This window comes from Haemaphysalis longicornis, unplaced genomic scaffold (assembly GCF_048455015.1).
Source record: "Haemaphysalis longicornis isolate Haplotype H1 unplaced genomic scaffold, Haemaphysalis longicornis Haplotype H1 scaffold_7, whole genome shotgun sequence".
NCBI lineage: Eukaryota > Metazoa > Arthropoda > Arachnida > Ixodida > Ixodidae > Haemaphysalis > Haemaphysalis longicornis.
This window is the reverse complement of record NW_027526422.1, coordinates 117072670-117092135: the sequence shown is the minus strand read 5'-3', so window position 1 is coordinate 117092135 and position 19466 is coordinate 117072670. Positions and strand designations below refer to the sequence as shown.

The window sequence follows — 19466 nt, the reverse complement described above, 5'->3', positions numbered from 1 at the left end:
CGGTAGTTGCTACTTGGCGGCGCTTCGACAATGTCAAAATGGAGCACTTGAATAGGCGCCGGCTTCATAACCCGGGGGACCCAGGTTTCATTGAGGCCATGGGATGCGGTTTTTTTTTCCACTTTGCCACGATCATTCGTCAGCATCTTCAGAGGAAGTTGGGTTTTCTTCAGGGCACACCGGCCTACAGCGGCATCAGTGAGAGCACTAAGGCTTCACTTTAATACTGCATAGAAACATAGTGATCTTAGGCGCGTCGTTCGAAACGCGGAAAGAAAGCGCAGCTAGGAATAAGTTGTAGAGGCCTCGGAGGTGCAAGGACGTAGCTTTCGGTATGCTTCTTATCTCCAGAACACAACTGCGCACCCCAATCTTACTACGGAGTTGAAACACGTTTGTATGTGCGTGGCGTGTATCTGTGTGTGTACAAAATGGACTGCATGCATGCCTTAGATTGAATCTAAACTAAACTGTGAATGCAGTGCGCGGATGGCAACCCACCTGTCTCTCCGCTCCGCCATCCGCCAGTCTCTGAAGGGGCGACTGTTTTAAAGACCACGATCCTAACACTTCTAGAAATAAGTATGTTGGTGCACGCAATAGAGCTACGTTGACATCAAGTAGCGCTTTATGGCCATACGTAATCGATTAGACTACGAAATAGGAATAACCAGGTGTGTGCTCTTTTTTTTCGAAAAACTTAAAAAGTCATGCAACGTCTGCTGCCTGTTAGTGATCAGAATTTGAAACCCGTTGCGCATAAGCATCAGCGCAACTGAAAGAAAGTAAACAATGAGCTTATTTTCGGCATGCTCATCTCATTAAAACATTGCCTTTATATAATATATTATCAGAAAACTGCGGCTTGGAAAAATAGAAACTATCAACATATCTCTTCCTTTACAATGCCTTCACTAGGTAGAGCTTAGTGTGTTCATACCCAACTGAACCGTAAAGGTAGACAAAGCGGAAAACCACTGGCTTCACTCCACGCTTTTTGTTGAACTGAAACACTAGGCCATAAAATGAGGCTGTTTGCCAGAGCGAAATTCTGCATTCGCTGCTTTCTGTGGTTACCTTCGTGGGCCTTGCTCAGAATCCACATTCTGAATATAGAATAGGGGCTACAGTAACAACAAACACCCTCTCATTCTATCCACAAAAAACTAGTACAGGTTATGTGCGCCGTCGTGCGGGAGCCGTTGCCAGCAGTATTTCCCTAACTTTATTCAATGCCACCGCATGTTTCTAAACAAGCGGCACATTCCTTCCATTTCGCGGGAATATACATAATAAAGTTTGCAGAATAATGTAGGCCGCCGCTTCTGCTATATCTGGGTCGCATTAGCCTGCCGGTAAAAATTATAAAGCAACAAAAATAAAAGCCCCCGGTTTTCACGAACGCTGGGGACGCATATTAGGCCCTGTGCATTTGGATCCAGTTCAGTTTGCAAGCAGGCAGGCATCCCAACATGGACTCAACTCATTGGTGTATTGCGGCACTTGCCCTTTTCACAGAATTTGGATGTATTCTTGCAGTCGATTTATTTCCCGAGAACAATCCTCGCTTGGGAATCTACCAGAATGAAGGCAATGCAAGTATCTTCTTATTGCTGTCAATAAGATGAAGGCAGTCAATACTGAATATTTGACTGTTTGAAATACAAGTTCTGCTTATGACCTTACATTGGCGGAATTGAATATAAACACAAAGGCAGCGTCCAAAAATGTTTTCACAAGGTTTTTGTCTTTAAGCGTGGTGGGTTGTTCGCGCTCTTCAAACTATAATACCATGTTTGTTGGTGAACAGAAGCTCGTTTAGCAATGATTGTCACGTATTCTAGAAGGTGTAGTGTTATCCTTCCTAGCCAGTGTATCAATTTAATCCTGGGAGAATAATAAATTCCTATCAATATCTGAAATAGGTATAGAGAGGTACATTTCTAAATTCCCAGTTCTCGCAAAATTCACTTACCATATAAATATGCGTCATGTATATAACCCGGTTTTTCGCCAGAATACAGCTACACCTGGATGTAACAAAGTTCACAAAATCTCGCAATTTTTTATTAAGTGCAGGTTTTCCTAACATGCAAGTTTTGAGGTAGAAGTGTGTGAGTATTCCACAAGCAAAAGCCAGATGCTGGACATCAGTAAAGGTGAAGTCACGAGCAAAGAATTTTTTTACAGTGAAAAACTGATTTCCGCCTACTGCTTGCAGACGAGCTTAGGCACTACTAGGCTCCCCAAAGGAGCACGATCACTTGCCCCCGTATAGACAAACGTAACTTAGGTATCACTTTTGCCTTCTGACATTTTTCAGTGGCTTAACGCGTTTCAAGAACCAAACTTATGCTGAAACGACGCGTTTTCGCGAGCTTGATGCTTTTTTCCGCCCTCAAAATTGTTCAGAGAGTGCTAGCTGGGATACTTTATCGGGCGGAGACGTGCTTCTTTCTCGCTTGCTGAGACGGCATTTAAAATTGCGGGCTTGTCTGGAATGGGAAAAACATTCCCTATTCTGGCAGCTGAACGCATCACCGACGACACGACACCAAAGATATCAGTGAAGAGTACATGCCGCCAGAACTCCTAGCACCTACCCGATACCACACTCACGTTTGAAAGCGCGCGGAAGTTCGCGGTTCCAACAAAATTGGCGAAGTTGGAACATTTTCCCAACCGATTTTCGAGAAAAAGTGCAAAAAGGAATGACGCAACAGCCGAATTCGTTACATCAGGGATAATGATTGCAACGCCTTCGTTACATAAAGGTTGCGAACACATGGGCTTCAATGTCGGGGGATACAATAATAATTGAGAAATTTTCTTGAATCCTGAAATTTTTTACATAGGGGTTCATTACAACCAAGTTTAACTGTATGCCAACAGCAGTGACGCCCTTTTGTATATAGTTATAGAATTCGATATAACTATTCCGGCAATATGTACCAAAGGCTCTGTTGCATACATACCTACTACTGCTGTGCATAAGTCCTCACCTATTAGTAGCGTAGTGCCAGCCTGAGTGCGGTACCGCAAAGCTGTATCTGGCACATCTATTTTTGAGCGCACACCTTCGGGTCTGCTGTGTTGCACATTGTTGCACAAAACACAACATTTACACACGCGACCCGACCATATATTAAAACCGATGAGGGCATGTTGCCGGGAATAACATTAGGTATTTCTATTGGCTTTATTTGATAACGCATCTTATGTTGATGTACCTTTGCTCAGACGCGCGGCGGAGTGTTGTAATGGAAGAGTTCTAGTTGAACCGCGAGGCTATTTATGCATGCGTCTTGTAGAAACTATTTTGTTGAAAAACAGTCTGCAATGGCTGACATACATAAGTGGGAATTCAAGCATCGCCGTAACATTCCACAGAAACTAACCCACCGACATTCGGAAAACTATTTTTTAAAAGTAGTAGAACGTATTTGTTAGGAACGAATGGGCTGAAAAAAGTGCGTGTTTCTACATAGATATCCACAATTCGTTACGAAAAAGCCGTGCGTTCTGGTCTAATGCTTGCAAGGAGGTATACACGAAGCTTGACATGCGTAACTCTCAAACGGCTTTTCCTTTCGTTGCAGTGCTTTCCTTTCCGTGATGACTGGTACATCATATACAGGAGCTTCCAGTGTGATCCCAACCTAGGAGGCAATCCCACATGCGTCGCAGCCTTCCAGACAGGCCCTTTTGAAAATAGCTCTGGACAATTCGGTATACAAGTAGGAAATGAAGTTTCAAAGTAAGCAAACATCCAGGAGTTCAGCCGTAGGCGTATTTGTTAAACCGTATTTTATGAATCCCAAGTAAAGTTAAGAGAGAAAACAACCGATGTTTTTGTCCTAAATTTCCACAGCTGAACATTTCTCTTGAAGCAAGTAAACCAGACTCGCGATAGTCTACGATGAAAGAACACCAGCATTTCCCTTGAATTATCAAAAGTTTCAATTATAAGAACTTTTCATAAATATCAGTAGGGGTAACGTACCAACTTGCGTTGCAATAAAAATTCCCATATACACAATATCACAAAATTCAAGCAATACTGAAGTGCTGTTGATATCTTGAAAAAAAATGATAAAATCATGATCGTTGAAAGCAAAGTTTTCGATGCCCTCAAGGGCAGCCAATTCATTTTGAGAGTATTTTGCACTCCTCAAGAACTTTCGCGTCTAAGAAATGAGCTGAAGTTGGTCGAGCATTTTAATCGAGTGTCACTTGTGTAATTTCCGTACATTGCGCGGCTGTCGAACCTGCATTCTTGTTCTTTCTTCCTCAATCCACTCACGGTTGTTCGAAAGCGCGCTTTAGTTCGACACGCGTATGCAGGTAATCGGATTTTTTAAAACTGTTAGGGGTATAAGAATGAAAATCCGCAGCTAGAAGCGGCGAATGCGGCAGATATTTGTCGACAAGATGAAGGAAGAAGTACAAAACAACCAAATTTACGCAATGGAATAGTTTGAAATCAATAGTTTGAAATGGAATAGTTTGAAATAGCTTTTTAAAGTAAAGTGAAAATAGTAGGGGCCGACCAAACTGTTGAATTTTGCTTAAATTTACCGAGGTTTATTTATCGCGAGTCTACTGTATTAGAACATTTCGGAAACGCTTCTTTCACAGTGATGTTGCCATGTACATTCGCACTTAATAAAGTTTAAACATATTTGCATTACATTTTAATGCACCACACTAACCGTTACAAAGTTTTCAGCAGACCAATTATGAGTGTTTGCGTTTCAGTCTTGTTCGTTAATTTATTTTCATTTGAACTTCGTCTAACGCATTACAGTGACGCTACCGTAACTCTGTTGTCTTCTCCGGGGTATGAAGTGCAGAACGTGATCAATGTTGCATTTAACAAAGGTAAGCGTTCACTAGCTCCTAACAAAACTATGGCATTCAAAGACCTGTGGGAATGTTCGAAGTTGTACTCTAAAGGGAAGACTCATAGGTCTTTTTCCAGTAGGGGGCCTTGTGTGACAAAAATTATGACCACACAAGAGCTCATTGCGTTGTTACAAACTAGCAAAGCCAATACGGTTTCCCAATTTGTATTACTGTACACTGGGCGTCTGCCTTTTATATATTTCGTGACGCATTTGGTTTCTTATATTGACTCAATTTTTTACATTTTAATTGTAATAAAGCCAGGCTATTCTTTTGACCCTAAATAATGTAGTATGTAATTGTTAAGATACCGGGTAAACACCCTACACCGGACGGTATTTTGTAAGAAATCAAGGTGATATTCTGTTCCACCTAAGAATTTGTTTTTTTTTAGTTTCATTACAAAATGATCATCGGTTTTTGTAATCAAAACAGAAGATATATCGTTGAAGCGCTCACTAAAAATCAAGCTGCGGTGCGTGAAACATATGAGGCGGCAATATAAAGAAATGCTCCTAACATGTGTATACTTGGATTTTAGTGTGTTTCTAGCCGACGAAGATTTATGCAGAAAAAAATAAAATTTCTTCAAATGGAAATGGTTGTTTTTTTTGTTTGCAACATCTTCATGCATTCTTAAGCCTTTATCAGCTGTGTTACTGTATAAAACTATATTTTGTCTTTTCCTAATGTGAATATGAAGAATTCAATAGCCTACAAATCGCGGGATTGCTTTGAAATACGGCATGGTGTAATCCTTCGCCCAGTGATAAAACGAATTTGTTTGAATACGCGATCAGTATGTTACAAGCTTGAACATTATTCTTTCTGTCACACAGTCACAGTTCGAACACTTGCTAAACCTACCTCTTTTGAATGTGGCCCTTACTGTCGTCATTCCATTTTTCTTATATTACAATTACTTGGTGAACTTCTTTTCTTACATGAAAACGAATGTTTTGAACGGTGTTGAGCTTTGCAATGAAACAATAAAAAGCATATATTTCTTGTACTTTTGCTCTCACAGCCCCTGAAGTAAATTATGACGTCACTGGCATCTATACGGACTGCGACAGCTGCGAGGTGTTGCGCCACAATTACGCTGATGGAGGTGATGCACCAGCCGCTTCTTCTTCTTGATACAATACATTGTCCCTGCCACGTAAAACACTGAAAATATATGTCGCATACAGTTTAATAGTTTTTGAAAAGCCGGTCTGTTCATAGTGGGTGCGCGTTGTGTAATTTGTGGAAAGGCCGTAAACAAAAGGCGTGTCAAACGCTGTTTTAAATCTCGATTAGAGCTAGTAAACAGTTTTTCTCTCAGTGAGAAAATACTTGAACAAGAAACAGCCTTAGCAAACTAAATGCCAGTACTGTCATTTCTCCCGGTTAGAACAAAAAACGCCAGCAAGAGTCTGGTTGGAACGCGACAATAGTACCAATTACAGCTAGACGCATCCAAATTTCGACAGCCACGAACTACTCTCATAAACCGCGTTCCACATGTCCCAAGGTGGATATCCAAACGAGTAACAAAAATCAATATTTTTGCGGTGGTGGCTCAATGGATCAGGCGTTGCGCTGCTGAGCCCAATGGAGGGGGATAAATTACCGTCCACGCGGCCGCTTCTCAGGTGGAGGAAATAAAGCAACAATGCACGCGGGGCGATTTTTTTGGCCCACGTTGAAGATCCCCAGGTGGTCAAAATTAAAACAAGTCCTCCATTATAGCCCGTCTCATAGCCGATGTGAAACGCCCACGCGTTACACCCCCAATATTTGAACAAAAGTCAATACATCCTTCCAATTTGCCGTCTCCCGTGTCAAAGCTGTCATGTAACAGAAATTTCACTTGTGCGAACCTGAGAGAGGATTTAGAAAATTATGTTTGGCTATATACGGAATAACCATTTTCTTAGAGTAAGGACAAGTGCTGTGGTATATGAATATTCAGCATGGTTTCAGGCAAAATTTATCCACCCCCGCACGGGGCACCTTGAGTAATCTTGGTGACGGTACTGGCGATACCGCGGACCCCGAGCCCCCCAGCATAGGCTGTGTCCTACCGCGGTGATGTGTTTTTAAGGTGAAGGGTAGAAACCTCTAACGGTGGCCGTCGGAGCCTTGGTCAAGCTCCGGCCGACGGGCTCCCTGCCTGTCTACCAGGCAGGGAGCTCCGGGACCTCTTTGACTACCAGGGTAAGGTCAAAGAAGAAAGTACCCCAGTCTCCCTGCTTTTATACTATGCTATATGGCATTTTCAAACCCCCCCCCCCACCAAACGTGATCGGTCCCTGAAAAGGGGCCGCACCGAAGTATCTTTTCGCCCATTGCCATCTTTAACATTTCCTGAACCGGATAATTTTTCTCGATTTCTTGTGACGAAATCGCTCAATCCAACCCACCCACTAGCATCTCAGTCAGTCTTCTTGATCGCCAAGTATCTTGAAGCCATAGAAGGAAAATCATATAAGTGCAAAAAACAAAGGTCTGGTGAACTCCTAATCGAAATAAATCACAAGCAGCAGTCCACGAAGCTTCTAGCTCAGGCTAGACTGGCTGATCTAGACATCAGGGTCACACCCCATCGGAGCCTCAACAGCTCGCAGGGTGTCATATCCGAGACAGATCTCTTGAACGAAACAGATGCGGATCTCCTTGCCAGCTTGAAGGATCAGGGCGTCACTGCCGTGAGACGCATCACTATCCGCAGAGACGACAAGGAGATTCCCACCAAGCACATTATCTTGACTTTTGACCGCGCAGTACTCCCACAACACATAAATGTAGATTTTATCCGTTGCTCCATCCGTCCGTACATCCCGAACCCGCGGCGCTGTTTTAAGTGCCAGCGGTTCGGGCATGGTACAAACTCTTGTCGTGGCCGAACGACGTGTGCGAAATGCGCGGCGCATGATCATCCAAGTGACAATTGTCCATCCGATACCCTGTCTTGTGTGCACTGCGGCGGGCCGCATGCAGCGTACTCCCGCAAGTGTGAAAAGTTTCAACTGGAGAAAAAGATAATTAACTTCAAGGTAACTGAGAACCTTACCTTCCCAGAGGCGCGAAAGAGGTTCGCCTCTTTCCCCCTGGGGAGGTACGCCGACGCAGCTCGCCGGGTGGCGGAGCGGCGTCTCGTTTCCACAGGGACCCAGTTCAGCGAGTCTGACCTGGTCCCTCCCCATTCCCCCCTGGGTTGCCTCTGGCAGCCCAACCCACCACCACGCCGCTTGCTGAGGCAGCAGCGGTTGTGGTGGCAACCTCTTCCGTCGGGACCGGTGCCACTCCCGCCTCTGTCTCCCCGTCCTCCAGTGTGTTGGAGGGTACCGAGGTGATGGACACCACGGGCCCCGCACCGGTTCCCACCGCCACCGCACCGCCCGTGCCACCTCTGGCGCCCCGGACGCCCTCGGCGGTGGCGGCTCAAACGAAGGGCTCCCGAGGGGGGGCCAAGTCCGGGGGGCCCGGTCCGTCGGGCACCCCTCGGACATCCGACGAAGAGATGGATGTCGGGCCGTTCCTGCCTGAAACGCAGCGCAAGGAACGCGTCCCGACGCCAAAACCTCCCTACAAGCCAAAAAAGGCGAGAGTCACAGCCCCGAAAGACGACACATAACCAAACACACACACTCCAGTAGCTCTCACACTCAATAATGGGAAGAGAAAACATAATTCAATGGAACTGCAGATGCCTTTTAAAAAATCTTGACGATGTATACGAAATACTGCATGCTAATCAGCCAAGTGTAATGTGTGTTCAGGAAACACATTTGAATTCCAAGCACACAAATTTCTTGAATAGTTACATGGTCTTCAGAAAGGACAGGGATGGCTGCACACACTCTTCTGGCGGTGTGGCCATAATTGCCCGGAAATCCTTAGCCTGCCACCCTGTCACTCTGAACACTGTCCTTGAGGCTGTAGCAATGCGAACGATATTATTTAATAGGTTGATAACGGTATGCTCCATATACGTTCCTCCTGATCATGCACTTTCGAGCTCTGATTTCGAGGCGCTGGTCGACCAGCTGCCCGAACCATACATACTAACAGGCGACCTTAATGCTCACAACTCTCTTTGGGGCTCTTCTCGCACAGATGCCCGAGGTCGCCTGATAGAGAAGTTTCTTACATCCTCCGGAGCATGCCTTTTCAACAAAAAACAGCCTACATACCATAACGTAGGACACAATACATACTCGCATATTGACTTGGCTATTGGTTCCGCAGTTCTCTTTCCATGTCTTGAGTGGGGTGTGGGCACAGACCCATATGGTAGTGACCATTTCCCCACTTCCCTAACGTACATAGGTAAAGGCCCATGCAGTCCATCTTCCCATAACAGGTTTAATGAATCAAAAGCAAACTGGAATACATTCACAGAAACATCTAAACTACACCACACATCCATAAAACACCTACACGTGGAGGAAGCCGCCCAACTCGTCACGGCGCACATCCTCGACGCTGATGAAAAGTCGATTCCCCAGGCCTCCAGTGGGTCCCGCAACCCAAGGAGGCCCTGGTGGAAAGAGGACTGCAGGCGGGCGCGAGAGGCCCAGAACAAGGCGTGGGGTGTCCTTCGCCGGTACCCCACGTCAGATAACCTTATTTCTTTTAAACGGGCAAAGGCTTTTGGGAAGCGAGTGCGTCGTGAGGCAAAAAGGGAGAGTTGGCGCACCTTCCTCACTTCCATCAACTCATACACTGACACACACAAAGTCTGGACAGAAAACGAAAACTAAAAGGACAACAGACACACAGCCTGCCCCTGGTTAGTACAACAGGGGACACACTGGAAGACCAGGCTAACACACTTGCACAACACTTCGAACACGTGTCCAGTCCAGCACAATACACAAACACTTTCATGAAACACAAAACATCTGTAGAAAAGAAGTCCCTGCGTGATAACAACAAGTCGCACACTTCTTACAATTCTCCTTTTTCTATTCATGAGCTGAAGGTTGCTCTGAGCACATGTAAGCCTTCAGCTCCAGGTGCAGACAAAATCACATACACCATGATACAACACCTACACCCAGACACTCTGGAAACACTCCTACATCTATACAACATATGGCTTTCGGGGCACATTCCTCGCTTTTGGAGGGAGGCCATAGTAGTGGCTTTCCTGAAGGAAGGAAAGGACCCTTCCTCTCCTGCTAGCTATCGGCCCATCGCCCTCACAAGCTGCCTGTGCAAGCTCCTCGAGAAGATGATAAACAGGAGACTCGTGTACTTTCTTGAGTACAATGGTCTTCTCGAGGGCTGCCAGGCAGGCTTCAGGGTGGGGCGGTCCACGAACGACCAACCCGTCGCGCTCGAGTCCTATATAAAGGATGCTTTCCTCCACAAACAACATTGTATGACGGTATTCTTTCATATGGAAAAAGCGTACGATACCGCGTGGCGGTATGGCATCCTAAGCGACCTCAAGTCCTTCGGCATGTCAGGTAACATGATAAACATACTTGCCAGCTACTTGTCTCAGAGAACCTTTCGTGTGCGAGTTGGAACTGCACTCTCTAGGGTTAATGTGCAGGAAAATGGAGTGCCACAAGGTGGAGTTTTAAGTTGCACCCTTTTTATTGTGAAAATGAATTCCCTTAGGAAGGCGCTGCCACCGTCGATTTCCTGTTCAGTCTATGTAGACGACATTCAACTGTCCTATAAATCCTGTAACTTGTCTGTCTGTGAGCGCCAGGTCCAGCTTGGTGTTAACAAGCTAGCTGGCTGGGCAGATGGCAATGGTTTTAAATTTAATCCCGGGAAGTGCACTTGTATTTTGTTTTCCAAGAGGCGTGGTATCCGGCCGGATCCAGACATTCAACTCCACGGTGTCTCTATTCCTGTAAAAAAGGAACACAAGTTCTTGGGTATTATCTTTGACGAAAAGCTGACATTCATCCCACACATAAAACAACTAAAACATAAATGCTTAAAAACAATGAATATCCTGAACGTTCTGTCGCACATCTCTTTTGGTGCGGACAAACAACTTCTACGTGTTTTTACCAGCTTGATATGTTCACGATTGGACTATGGTAGTGTTGTTTATGGGTCAGCAAGTAAAACATCCCTCAAAATGCTGGACCCAGTGCTCCATCTCGGGCTCCGCCTGGCGTGTGGCGCCTTCCGCACTAGCCCGGTCGAAAGCCTCTATGTGGAGTGCAACAAATGGAACCTACAACGTCAGCGAGCTTACACAGATCTCCTTTATGCTTTTAAAATTTCATCCATGCCTCACCATCCTTTTAAATCAGTTTTTCATGATACGTCCATGACTGAACTCCTTTTAAATCGACCATCGATCTCTGCGCCCTTCTCTTACAGAGTTAGAGAGGAGGCGTCAGAGCTTGCTGTCTCCTTTTTAGATACAATCCAAAGTTCTCTAACGGATTTTATAGCACCATGGCATCTCCGCCCTGTATCATGCGACACATATTTTACACATCTAGATAAAAAGCGAGCTCCCACATGTGCAATTCTGCAGCATTTCTTGTATTTGCAGCAGAAGTATGAGTGCTCTGAATTTTATACGGACGCTTCTAGATCTGCCACCTCTGTGTCCTGCGCGGCGCATGGGCCCGGCCTTAGTGTCACTCGAACTCTGAATATTCATACTAGTATCTTTACGGCAGAGGCTTACGGTGTACTTTTTGTTGTCAATCATATACTTCAAAACCACATCCCACAATCCATTATCTATACAGATTCCCTCAGTGTTGTGCGGGCACTGTCGTCAACAGTGCCTTCGAAAAACCACGTTGTCAATCTGATTGTCAAGGGTATTATGTCTGTGTATGTACGCAAATTTGAACTGGTTCTTTGCTGGGTCCCTGGCCACTGTGGTATTGCCGGGAACGAAGCAGCGGACCGAATGGCTGCTGTTGCTACACTCTCGAATACAGTAGACATAACCACATTACCCTACACCGACGTGAAACCACACATCAGACAACAACTTCGCAAAACATGGCAAACACACTGGAGTGAACAAACAGACAACAAGTTACACGTAATAAAACCTCAATTGGGACCATACACCACCGACACACGCAATAGATACTCTGAAGTCGCCGTGGCCAGATTACGGATAGGGCACACCCATGCAACGCACTCGTATCTGCTGACGGGATCTTCTGGACCCCAGTGCAGCAGGTGCGGAGAGGCTCTATCCGTAGTGCACATGCCACTCACATGCAAGGCACTTCACACAACACGACACAAACACTTCAGAGAACTCTACAGACAACATATCCCACTACATCCATCGCAGTTTCTAGGTGACGAAGCCATTGTTTCTGTTAAACGTGTGTTTGAGTATTTGTCAGACGTTAAGTTTTTAAACCTCATTTCCTATCACGCATTATCAAATCTGGCCCTATACACCAGCCATCACCATTATCTGTAACTGATTTTACTATGTTCGGTTGACATTTTTTTTGTAACCACTTCACTTCATTAAATAAACTTTCCTCTGGCGCTCTTTGCCCTTAGTCGGCCTTGCGCCATAAAAACCCAACCATCATGATCAAAATTTATCCACTGTAACACAATTAATAGAAACAGTTGACGACTTCACGCCTGCCCTAAATAATAGCGTTAGGATTGACGTAATATGCCTCGACTTCTCCAGAGCCTTTGACAAGGCTCCTCATAGGGAGTTAATTATTAAATTAGCACACCTAGACATAAATTATAACATAATATAGTGGATAAGTCCGTACCTGACAGGCAGAACACAATATGTAGAAATAAACGGCTTCAAATCTGAGTGACTAAAGTCACCTCAGGGGTACCGCAAGGTTCAGTTTTAGGACCGATATTATTCTTAACTTACAAAAATGACATTTAATGCGGCATAGATAGAAGTACTACAGTGCGACTTTTTGCAGACGAGTGCCTATTCAATAAGAAAATACACAGTGAAGCTGATAAAAAAACGCTTAATGATACTCTTGATGCTGTCAGTAAATGGTGCACCGAATCTAAAATGGAAATAAATCAAACTAGAACAGTTGCTTTGCGCGTCACAAACAAAAGTAAGCGTGTCTTCCATTCCAATTACAATCTATGCTCTACCCGCCTGTCTGCCGTCAATGAAATAAAATATTTAGGTGTAACAATATCCAGTAATTTAAATTGGAGGGCCCATTTGGAAAACATTTGTACGGTGGCGGAGAGGAAATTATGGTACCTGCGAAGAAAATTAGGACTTGATACGACTCCCGTTAAGCTAGCAGCATATCTTACGTATATTCGGCGAACATTAGAATATTCTAGCATTGTATGGGATCCCTCGGAAATTGGTCTCATTAATATGCTAGAAATAGTTCAAAGGCGAGCTGCCAGGTTTATTCTTTCAAAGTACTCTTCGACCGAACCAGTAACAGAAATGTTACGCTCTCTTCAACTGCCCACTTTAGCCGAACGTCGGCAATTGGCAAGGATGAAGTTCTTATGTTTATTGTCAAAAAATACATTAAACATAAACACAACAAAATACTTAACGCCACGCCGCGGAAGAAACCTGAGAGGTATAAACGATTACACATATGAAGTGCCGCAACAACGTGTCAATGTATATGCGAATTCGTTTATTCCAAAAACAATTCGTCAGTGGAAAGCTTTGCCAGTACGACTGGTGCATTGTGATTCACTGGAAAAATTTGAGGAAGGGCTCAGAGATTTTTTTCTGTAAGCATTGTCTACTATTTTATTTATTGTAATTTGCTTGTGTGCTTACTACGACTGCACTGTTTTTCCTTTAGCCTCAATGTCGGTGTTTCCAATGTATGCCATGTAACATCTCAAGATTGATGTGTTGATATATGATTGGAATGTACTGATGCTTGACATTCTTAGTATGTCCCACCCCTGTAACAGCCGAAAGGCTAACAGTATTCGGAAATAAATAAAATAATTTAGATCAATGTGGGATCCAGCCGTGAATGTTTCTGTTCACATCACCAGTAGTGGGGATATATATGTGTGTTCAAGTACGCACTACATTTGATTACCATTTCCCGATGTAAGACTAGTATCCGCACTTTGAGAAACACGTATTCCCGTTTAGTGCCACTTCTTCTTGTAACGGTTTGTCTCAGGTGACAGCGTATTCATTTTATTTTTAAAAGTGTTTCATTAAAACAACGCACAAGAGCAGTTTTTTAAGATGAACTTCTCTCGTCTGCCATTTTATGCAGTGGTTTTTGCAAAGTTCCTTTTATAGCCAAATAGTTCTACAACTGTTTATCTAGCTGTAACAATACGTTAACCCCATTTCTGAAAAAAAACTGATGTGAAAAAAAACAGCAGAATACATAGAATATGAAACAGTAAATTTGTCTCTTGTCTCCATTTATCCACTAGAATTCTTCTAGTACGTAAGTGTACTGCTCTGTTTTCCTCTATGCCGGCGCTGCTGACATGCCTTACCAGACCTTTGACGTAATGTTTTGTCATGTGTTGAAAACAGCATCTTTTAGAACCATGCGTATTTGAGAGATATATATTATGGGTGATTTTTCGGCGAACAAGAATATTTTCTCTCCATCGAGTTTTGAAAGGTGGTAATATACAAACAGCTGATATACATTTTCGTGGTTGTCTCTATCAGCCGCATATGCTAGTCCTGCTCCAAGTGTCCTTATTGGTACGAACATTTATTTTCAAACAATCTGCCGCAAAGCAGCGATGTTGATAAGCAATAACTCGGTATCTGTTTGTGGAAAACCTCTAAGCCAGTTGGAAAACTTCTCTTTACTGGCGATCTCAGCATCCTTTGATTCAATAAAAGCGCTCCTGCTAATATTAGTTGTCGCTTTTAAGGGAAAAAAAATATTTTTGAAGCTTGTATTCAGCGCTTATTCGTACCAAAAGAAAAATGCAGATACAGCACACGCATCTAAAACAGAAAGTCGTGTTCACCTGCGTCACAGAACAGCTGAACAAGTGAACTGAAAAAGACCAGGGACACGTTATATTTACGGGCCAAGATACCAACAATATATTATGTACTGCTGGTTTAAGCAGCGTGAGAGCAGCCATACTATTATCCGCCATATTAAACAGTATTTACGCACCCATTTGCTAAAATCGATGAATGTTTGTATATTTGATTTTAAGCATAAATGCCGATAACTTCGCATATAGTTGGAGTTTGGTGTGGGCAGATAGAAATAATATGGGTTTCTGGTATTTTTTCATTACATTTCCTGGCGTTAAGAGCCGATTCCCAACAAAACAAATAAGAAGAATGTTTAGGGTCTCAATAATAAACCTAGCTTTTTTGTGCTTTTTCTTACAGGAAAAGGGTGTGCTTTGTGGCAACCGAAGCGAGCAATCGGTACTGATATCAATTGCTGCCAATTTGTATACGATCTTGTGTGTGGTACTGGCAAGAAATACCAGTTGTACGACAAGTGCGAAAAGCAAGGTCACCCGCATTGTCACGGCGGTAACCGAAACTGATTTTGCTCTAAAATAAACATTCATTATCCACAGAATGTCGACGAAGTCACTCTTTCAATGAGCTAACTTATTTTGTGATGCATTCGTTCTATACCTTCTTGAGCTTTAAGGTGCTGAAATGGCTCCTCTTCGCTTGCTCATCTTTGAATCTCTCAAGGCGGACTTCAGTTCTTTTTATGCTATCGCCTGCCACAGTTGAAAGCGGTGCTTATTATTCACAAATTTGTTCAACAAGCGAAATTTGAAGGTTGCATTCAACGCGGAGAACCGGATTGTGAGGGCAGTGAAAGAAACTGTCTGCGCGCTTCGTACAGTTATTGGCCATTTTTTTCAAGTGCTCTGACGAGTAACCTTGGGCAACCGTTTGCTGTTCGGCAGCGCGTTGCCCCATTTTTATTTTCATTGTTCTATGGTGGAAAACAGAAACGTATATAACCGGAATAAAATTGAGTTCTATAGCCGTGGCCACTTTTTATAGTTAAAATGGTTGTAAGCAGGGGCCAGTTTTTAAAGTTAAAAAAGGGTGTACTCTGATTTCTGCGTTTCGAGAGAGTTGAATGAAAACAACATGTATTCTTGTTTTGCTGTATCCAATGAACACAATGAATCTACATAATATGGCATCATTTACAGGACCAAGAATGTTTCAATCATTTGTAAAAGAACAGACAATCTTATATTTATGCAATATGCAAAGTTTGTTCGACCGCCTCTGAACGAACGAGGGCTCCTATTTGCTCGCTCAAAGTTATATGTTATCGTTTCTAATAAAGTTGCACCACTCTGTAGCAGATCAACCCTTAACGACGTAACGTTCTGATTTTCTGAAGGGGCGCTTTGAATAACTATGGAGGATCATGGACGCAACAGCCTCACAAGTACCAAATTAAAACATTAGCTGCAGCAAATGCACTCGAATACAGCAGTACGCAATGAGCGGTGGCGAAAAGTGTTAAGGTAAAAGCTGCAGTGAAAAATTCCCGGGATACACGCAAATCAAACGAGCAACGTTAGAGCAAATTATGTTAAAGCAATATTCATGAGCTCGAGCCCCACCTTGGTATTGCCGTCGACACGAACACTGTTTTTGTAGGTGACTGTTAAGAACAAAGAACGACAAGTATTTATATTGTTTGCCCATTGGGCTTTAAGGTAGGGCGCACTACAATTGTTTCGCTTTACGGAGAAGGCCACAAAAACGTTTTGCGTCCAATCATATTCTTTGAATAGTGCTTTGCCTCCTGTATTCTGTTAAAAATTATATAAAAATTTTTGGGTTCCAATTGCTGAAGCGAACTGCTCAGCCGTTCTCTGTTTCGTGCACACAAAACGTGAACTCTGCAGCAACCAAAGCAAATAATCGGCAAAAATGTCACGTGGTGCCATTTTCTGTGCGCCCTGTTTTGGGCACATCCACAAAAAATACCAGTTGTACCACAAGTGCGACTCTACTATGGTTTTATGCTATGTGTTTTATACTAGGTTTTATACTATGTGTTGCGCAGTAACGTATTGGCTTGACGGGCGGCGGTGACGATCGGCGGAGCCGTACCTAGGCTAGCGAAGCAGAAGGGAAGCTATGCACAGCTGCGCAGGGGTTGCTAGACAGTGCGAGGTGACATTATCACTTTGTATGGTTTGTTGGTGCGAAGGACGGATAACGCTCTGCTAAAACAGCTCTGCGGTTAACGAAAGGTTTCAGAAATGAGAAAGGAGAAATTGATTGCAGACAGGAACGGCTCACGGCTGGATTGAAAAAATTGAAGTGAAGTAGGTATGACAAAAAATCCTTGGTGCTACGGCTTCCTTACGGTGCCACACAATTCAGCAGGGTCCGCTTATGTCCACTCCGGTGCGCAGCAGATTAGTGTCTAAGTTTTCACATTCATACTACATTTTTACACCTGTTTTGTTCAGTTATCTAAGTCTTTATGTCCGCTATGAAACATTCGTGCAGCAGCTTTTTGAAAGACAAAAAATCTGCAGAGTCCTTTTTGCTCGATGGAGCGGTACTTCCGAAACGATTTGAAGACTCCGAAGAGACCATTGTTTCTGTCAAAAGTATTTTTGAGAGAGCCATTTAGCCAGAGTATAAGAGAAGGTATTTTCACCAGACAATTTAGCTTCGGAAAACACATCTACAGCGTAATTATTTAAAGATACCAAATCGCGTTTGGCATGTACTGATGCCATTCGAAATATTTTACACCAGTAGCGTCTCACGGGACTTCATGCAAAACGCATACATTACTCTTCATACAAATTTGTTTATAATAACCACTTACTCCAGATAAATATTGTTTTCCTGTTTCTAAGGCCAACTCATATGTCCTAAAGAACAAAATGAAAGTAAACACGCTTTAAAGTATTTCAGTACTTCGGATAGAGTTGTCGCCCTAAAAAAAATGGTGTAAGGTTTGTTGAAACCTATTTTAAGGCATTATTAGCTGAACGCCTATTTTCACTTCAAGCAACCTCTGGATATCAGAAATGGGAAGTTAACGGCATAAATGTTTGAAATTTATTCCAATATTGCCTGTAATTCAATGACTACATGCGTCTAATGGTACAATTAGCGAACTTATAACAAATTCACGCACCAAAACTTCCGGTAAACCTGGTGAAATACTTAAATAAAGATTTTGGGTTATCACATTCTGCAATTTTTGGGATATGTTCATTGGAAGCTTGTAGACTTCTACAATCTTTTATGCAAAGATAAGTGTCGAAATTTCGGGGTTTACCCGCATTCACTGTAAAAATAGGCACCTGACGACAAAAGGAATGGTGCTCGCTGCTTGAATACAACTATAGGGGAGACAAGGATAACGTCATAATTACAGGAACCGCCTGAGGAAAAAATTGTTACCGCGTGCACTAGTTGTACAAGGCTGAAAAAACCGCGGATTTGGGTGCCGACCTAGCTTGATCCGGTTTAGCTAGTTTTGCTAAGTTTTGTTAGGTTTTACCACGTTCAAAATTTTACGATGTTATGCTAGACAATACACGTTGGCAGTCCAACCACAGCGGTACTCCGGTTTTGATCATACCCCTCTCACTTGTTCTCCAGAATAATTGGAGGCCTTTGCCCTCCAGTGGGCGTAGATAGGCTGCTGCTGCTGCTGCTGCTGCCGATGATGATGATGATGATGTTCTCGGGCAGAAGAACGACGGCGTTGCAGAGAAACGATGACGCTGCGGGTCTTCTTCCTCGGAAGTTACATACTTCTTCGCTCGACACATGTTTTGTGAGAGTGTGAACATCGTGCTCGGCGCGGAGTAACTATATAGGCGCCAGTGTTGCGGAATGGGCATCCCCATTCCATTCCAATTCCATTTCTAGGAATTGAAACTTGTCGTGATTCCATTCCTTTCAATTCCTCGGAATGACAGAAGTTAGCCCATTCCCACTCCTGGAATGGACGGGAAGTTCAATTCCATTCCTTTAATTCCTCAATGCAAAAACTGCCTCAGGTACTCTATTGAATTACTGAGGAGCGTAAAATGAATCTGACGTTACCATTCGGGTTGAAAACTGCAAAAGTATTCAAAATGTGTCACTTGTCACCGAAGGTGAGAGGCGTAGCAGGTTGGTTACATATGTCGTGCATAACTACCCAATTCGAAAAACTATTGTCTCTTCCTAACGAAATCTGAGAGAAGCGCGAAAGCTAAAAGTTCACCCAACTTTCGCTGAAAGTGCGTCTAACCGATCGACAAACCTTCAAACACCCAAACCGCAAGCGAAGAACGAACCCATGCGACGACTTTTCGCGCACTAAGTAAACGCAACTATGAATGGTATAAGTGTACACCGTTACGTGCTTTATGAGATAAAGGTATACTATTGTAGTCCTTTATGATCGACGCGTGTGTTTTTTTATTGAGAACCGTTCGTTTTTTGCGATTTTCAAGTAAGCGTTTTGACACAATGGAAGCCCAGTTTTAGAGAGAGAGAAAGATAGAGAGAGAGAGAGAGAGAGAGACAAAATTTGCGGTCCCCGGTTTCACGCACGCGCCTTGTGCGTGGAGACATTATCAGAGCTTTTCGGTCGAGCAACCGGTCTAAGGGTGAA

At 43.5% G+C, this 19466-nt stretch overlaps 1 protein-coding gene across 1 annotated transcript; it reads left to right on the top strand.

Moving 5' to 3' along the window:
- The first annotated feature begins 1397 nt into the window (after window positions 1-1397).
- On the top strand, window positions 1398-15416 carry LOC144144932 (uncharacterized). Its single transcript, XM_077676436.1, has 5 exons — window positions 1398-1595; window positions 3600-3757; window positions 4808-4881; window positions 5933-6016; window positions 15227-15416. Exons 1-5 carry the CDS (start codon window positions 1473-1475, stop codon window positions 15388-15390), a joined length of 603 nt encoding a protein of 200 aa, XP_077532562.1. The 5' UTR covers window positions 1398-1472; the 3' UTR covers window positions 15391-15416.
- Window positions 15417-19466: the final 4050 nt, after the last annotated feature.

Bases quoted from the DNA above. Each gene is read 5' to 3' on its own strand.
- LOC144144932 (XM_077676436.1), top strand. From the start codon at position 1,473: ATGGACTCAACTCATTGGTGTATTGCGGCACTTGCCCTTTTCACAGAA. The intron at 1,596-3,599 runs GCAAGTATCTTC...CTTTCGTTGCAG, and splicing joins TCTACCAGAATGAAGGCAAT to TGCTTTCCTTTCCGTGATGA. The intron at 6,017-15,226 runs GTGATGCACCAG...TTTTTCTTACAG, and splicing joins CCACAATTACGCTGATGGAG to GAAAAGGGTGTGCTTTGTGG.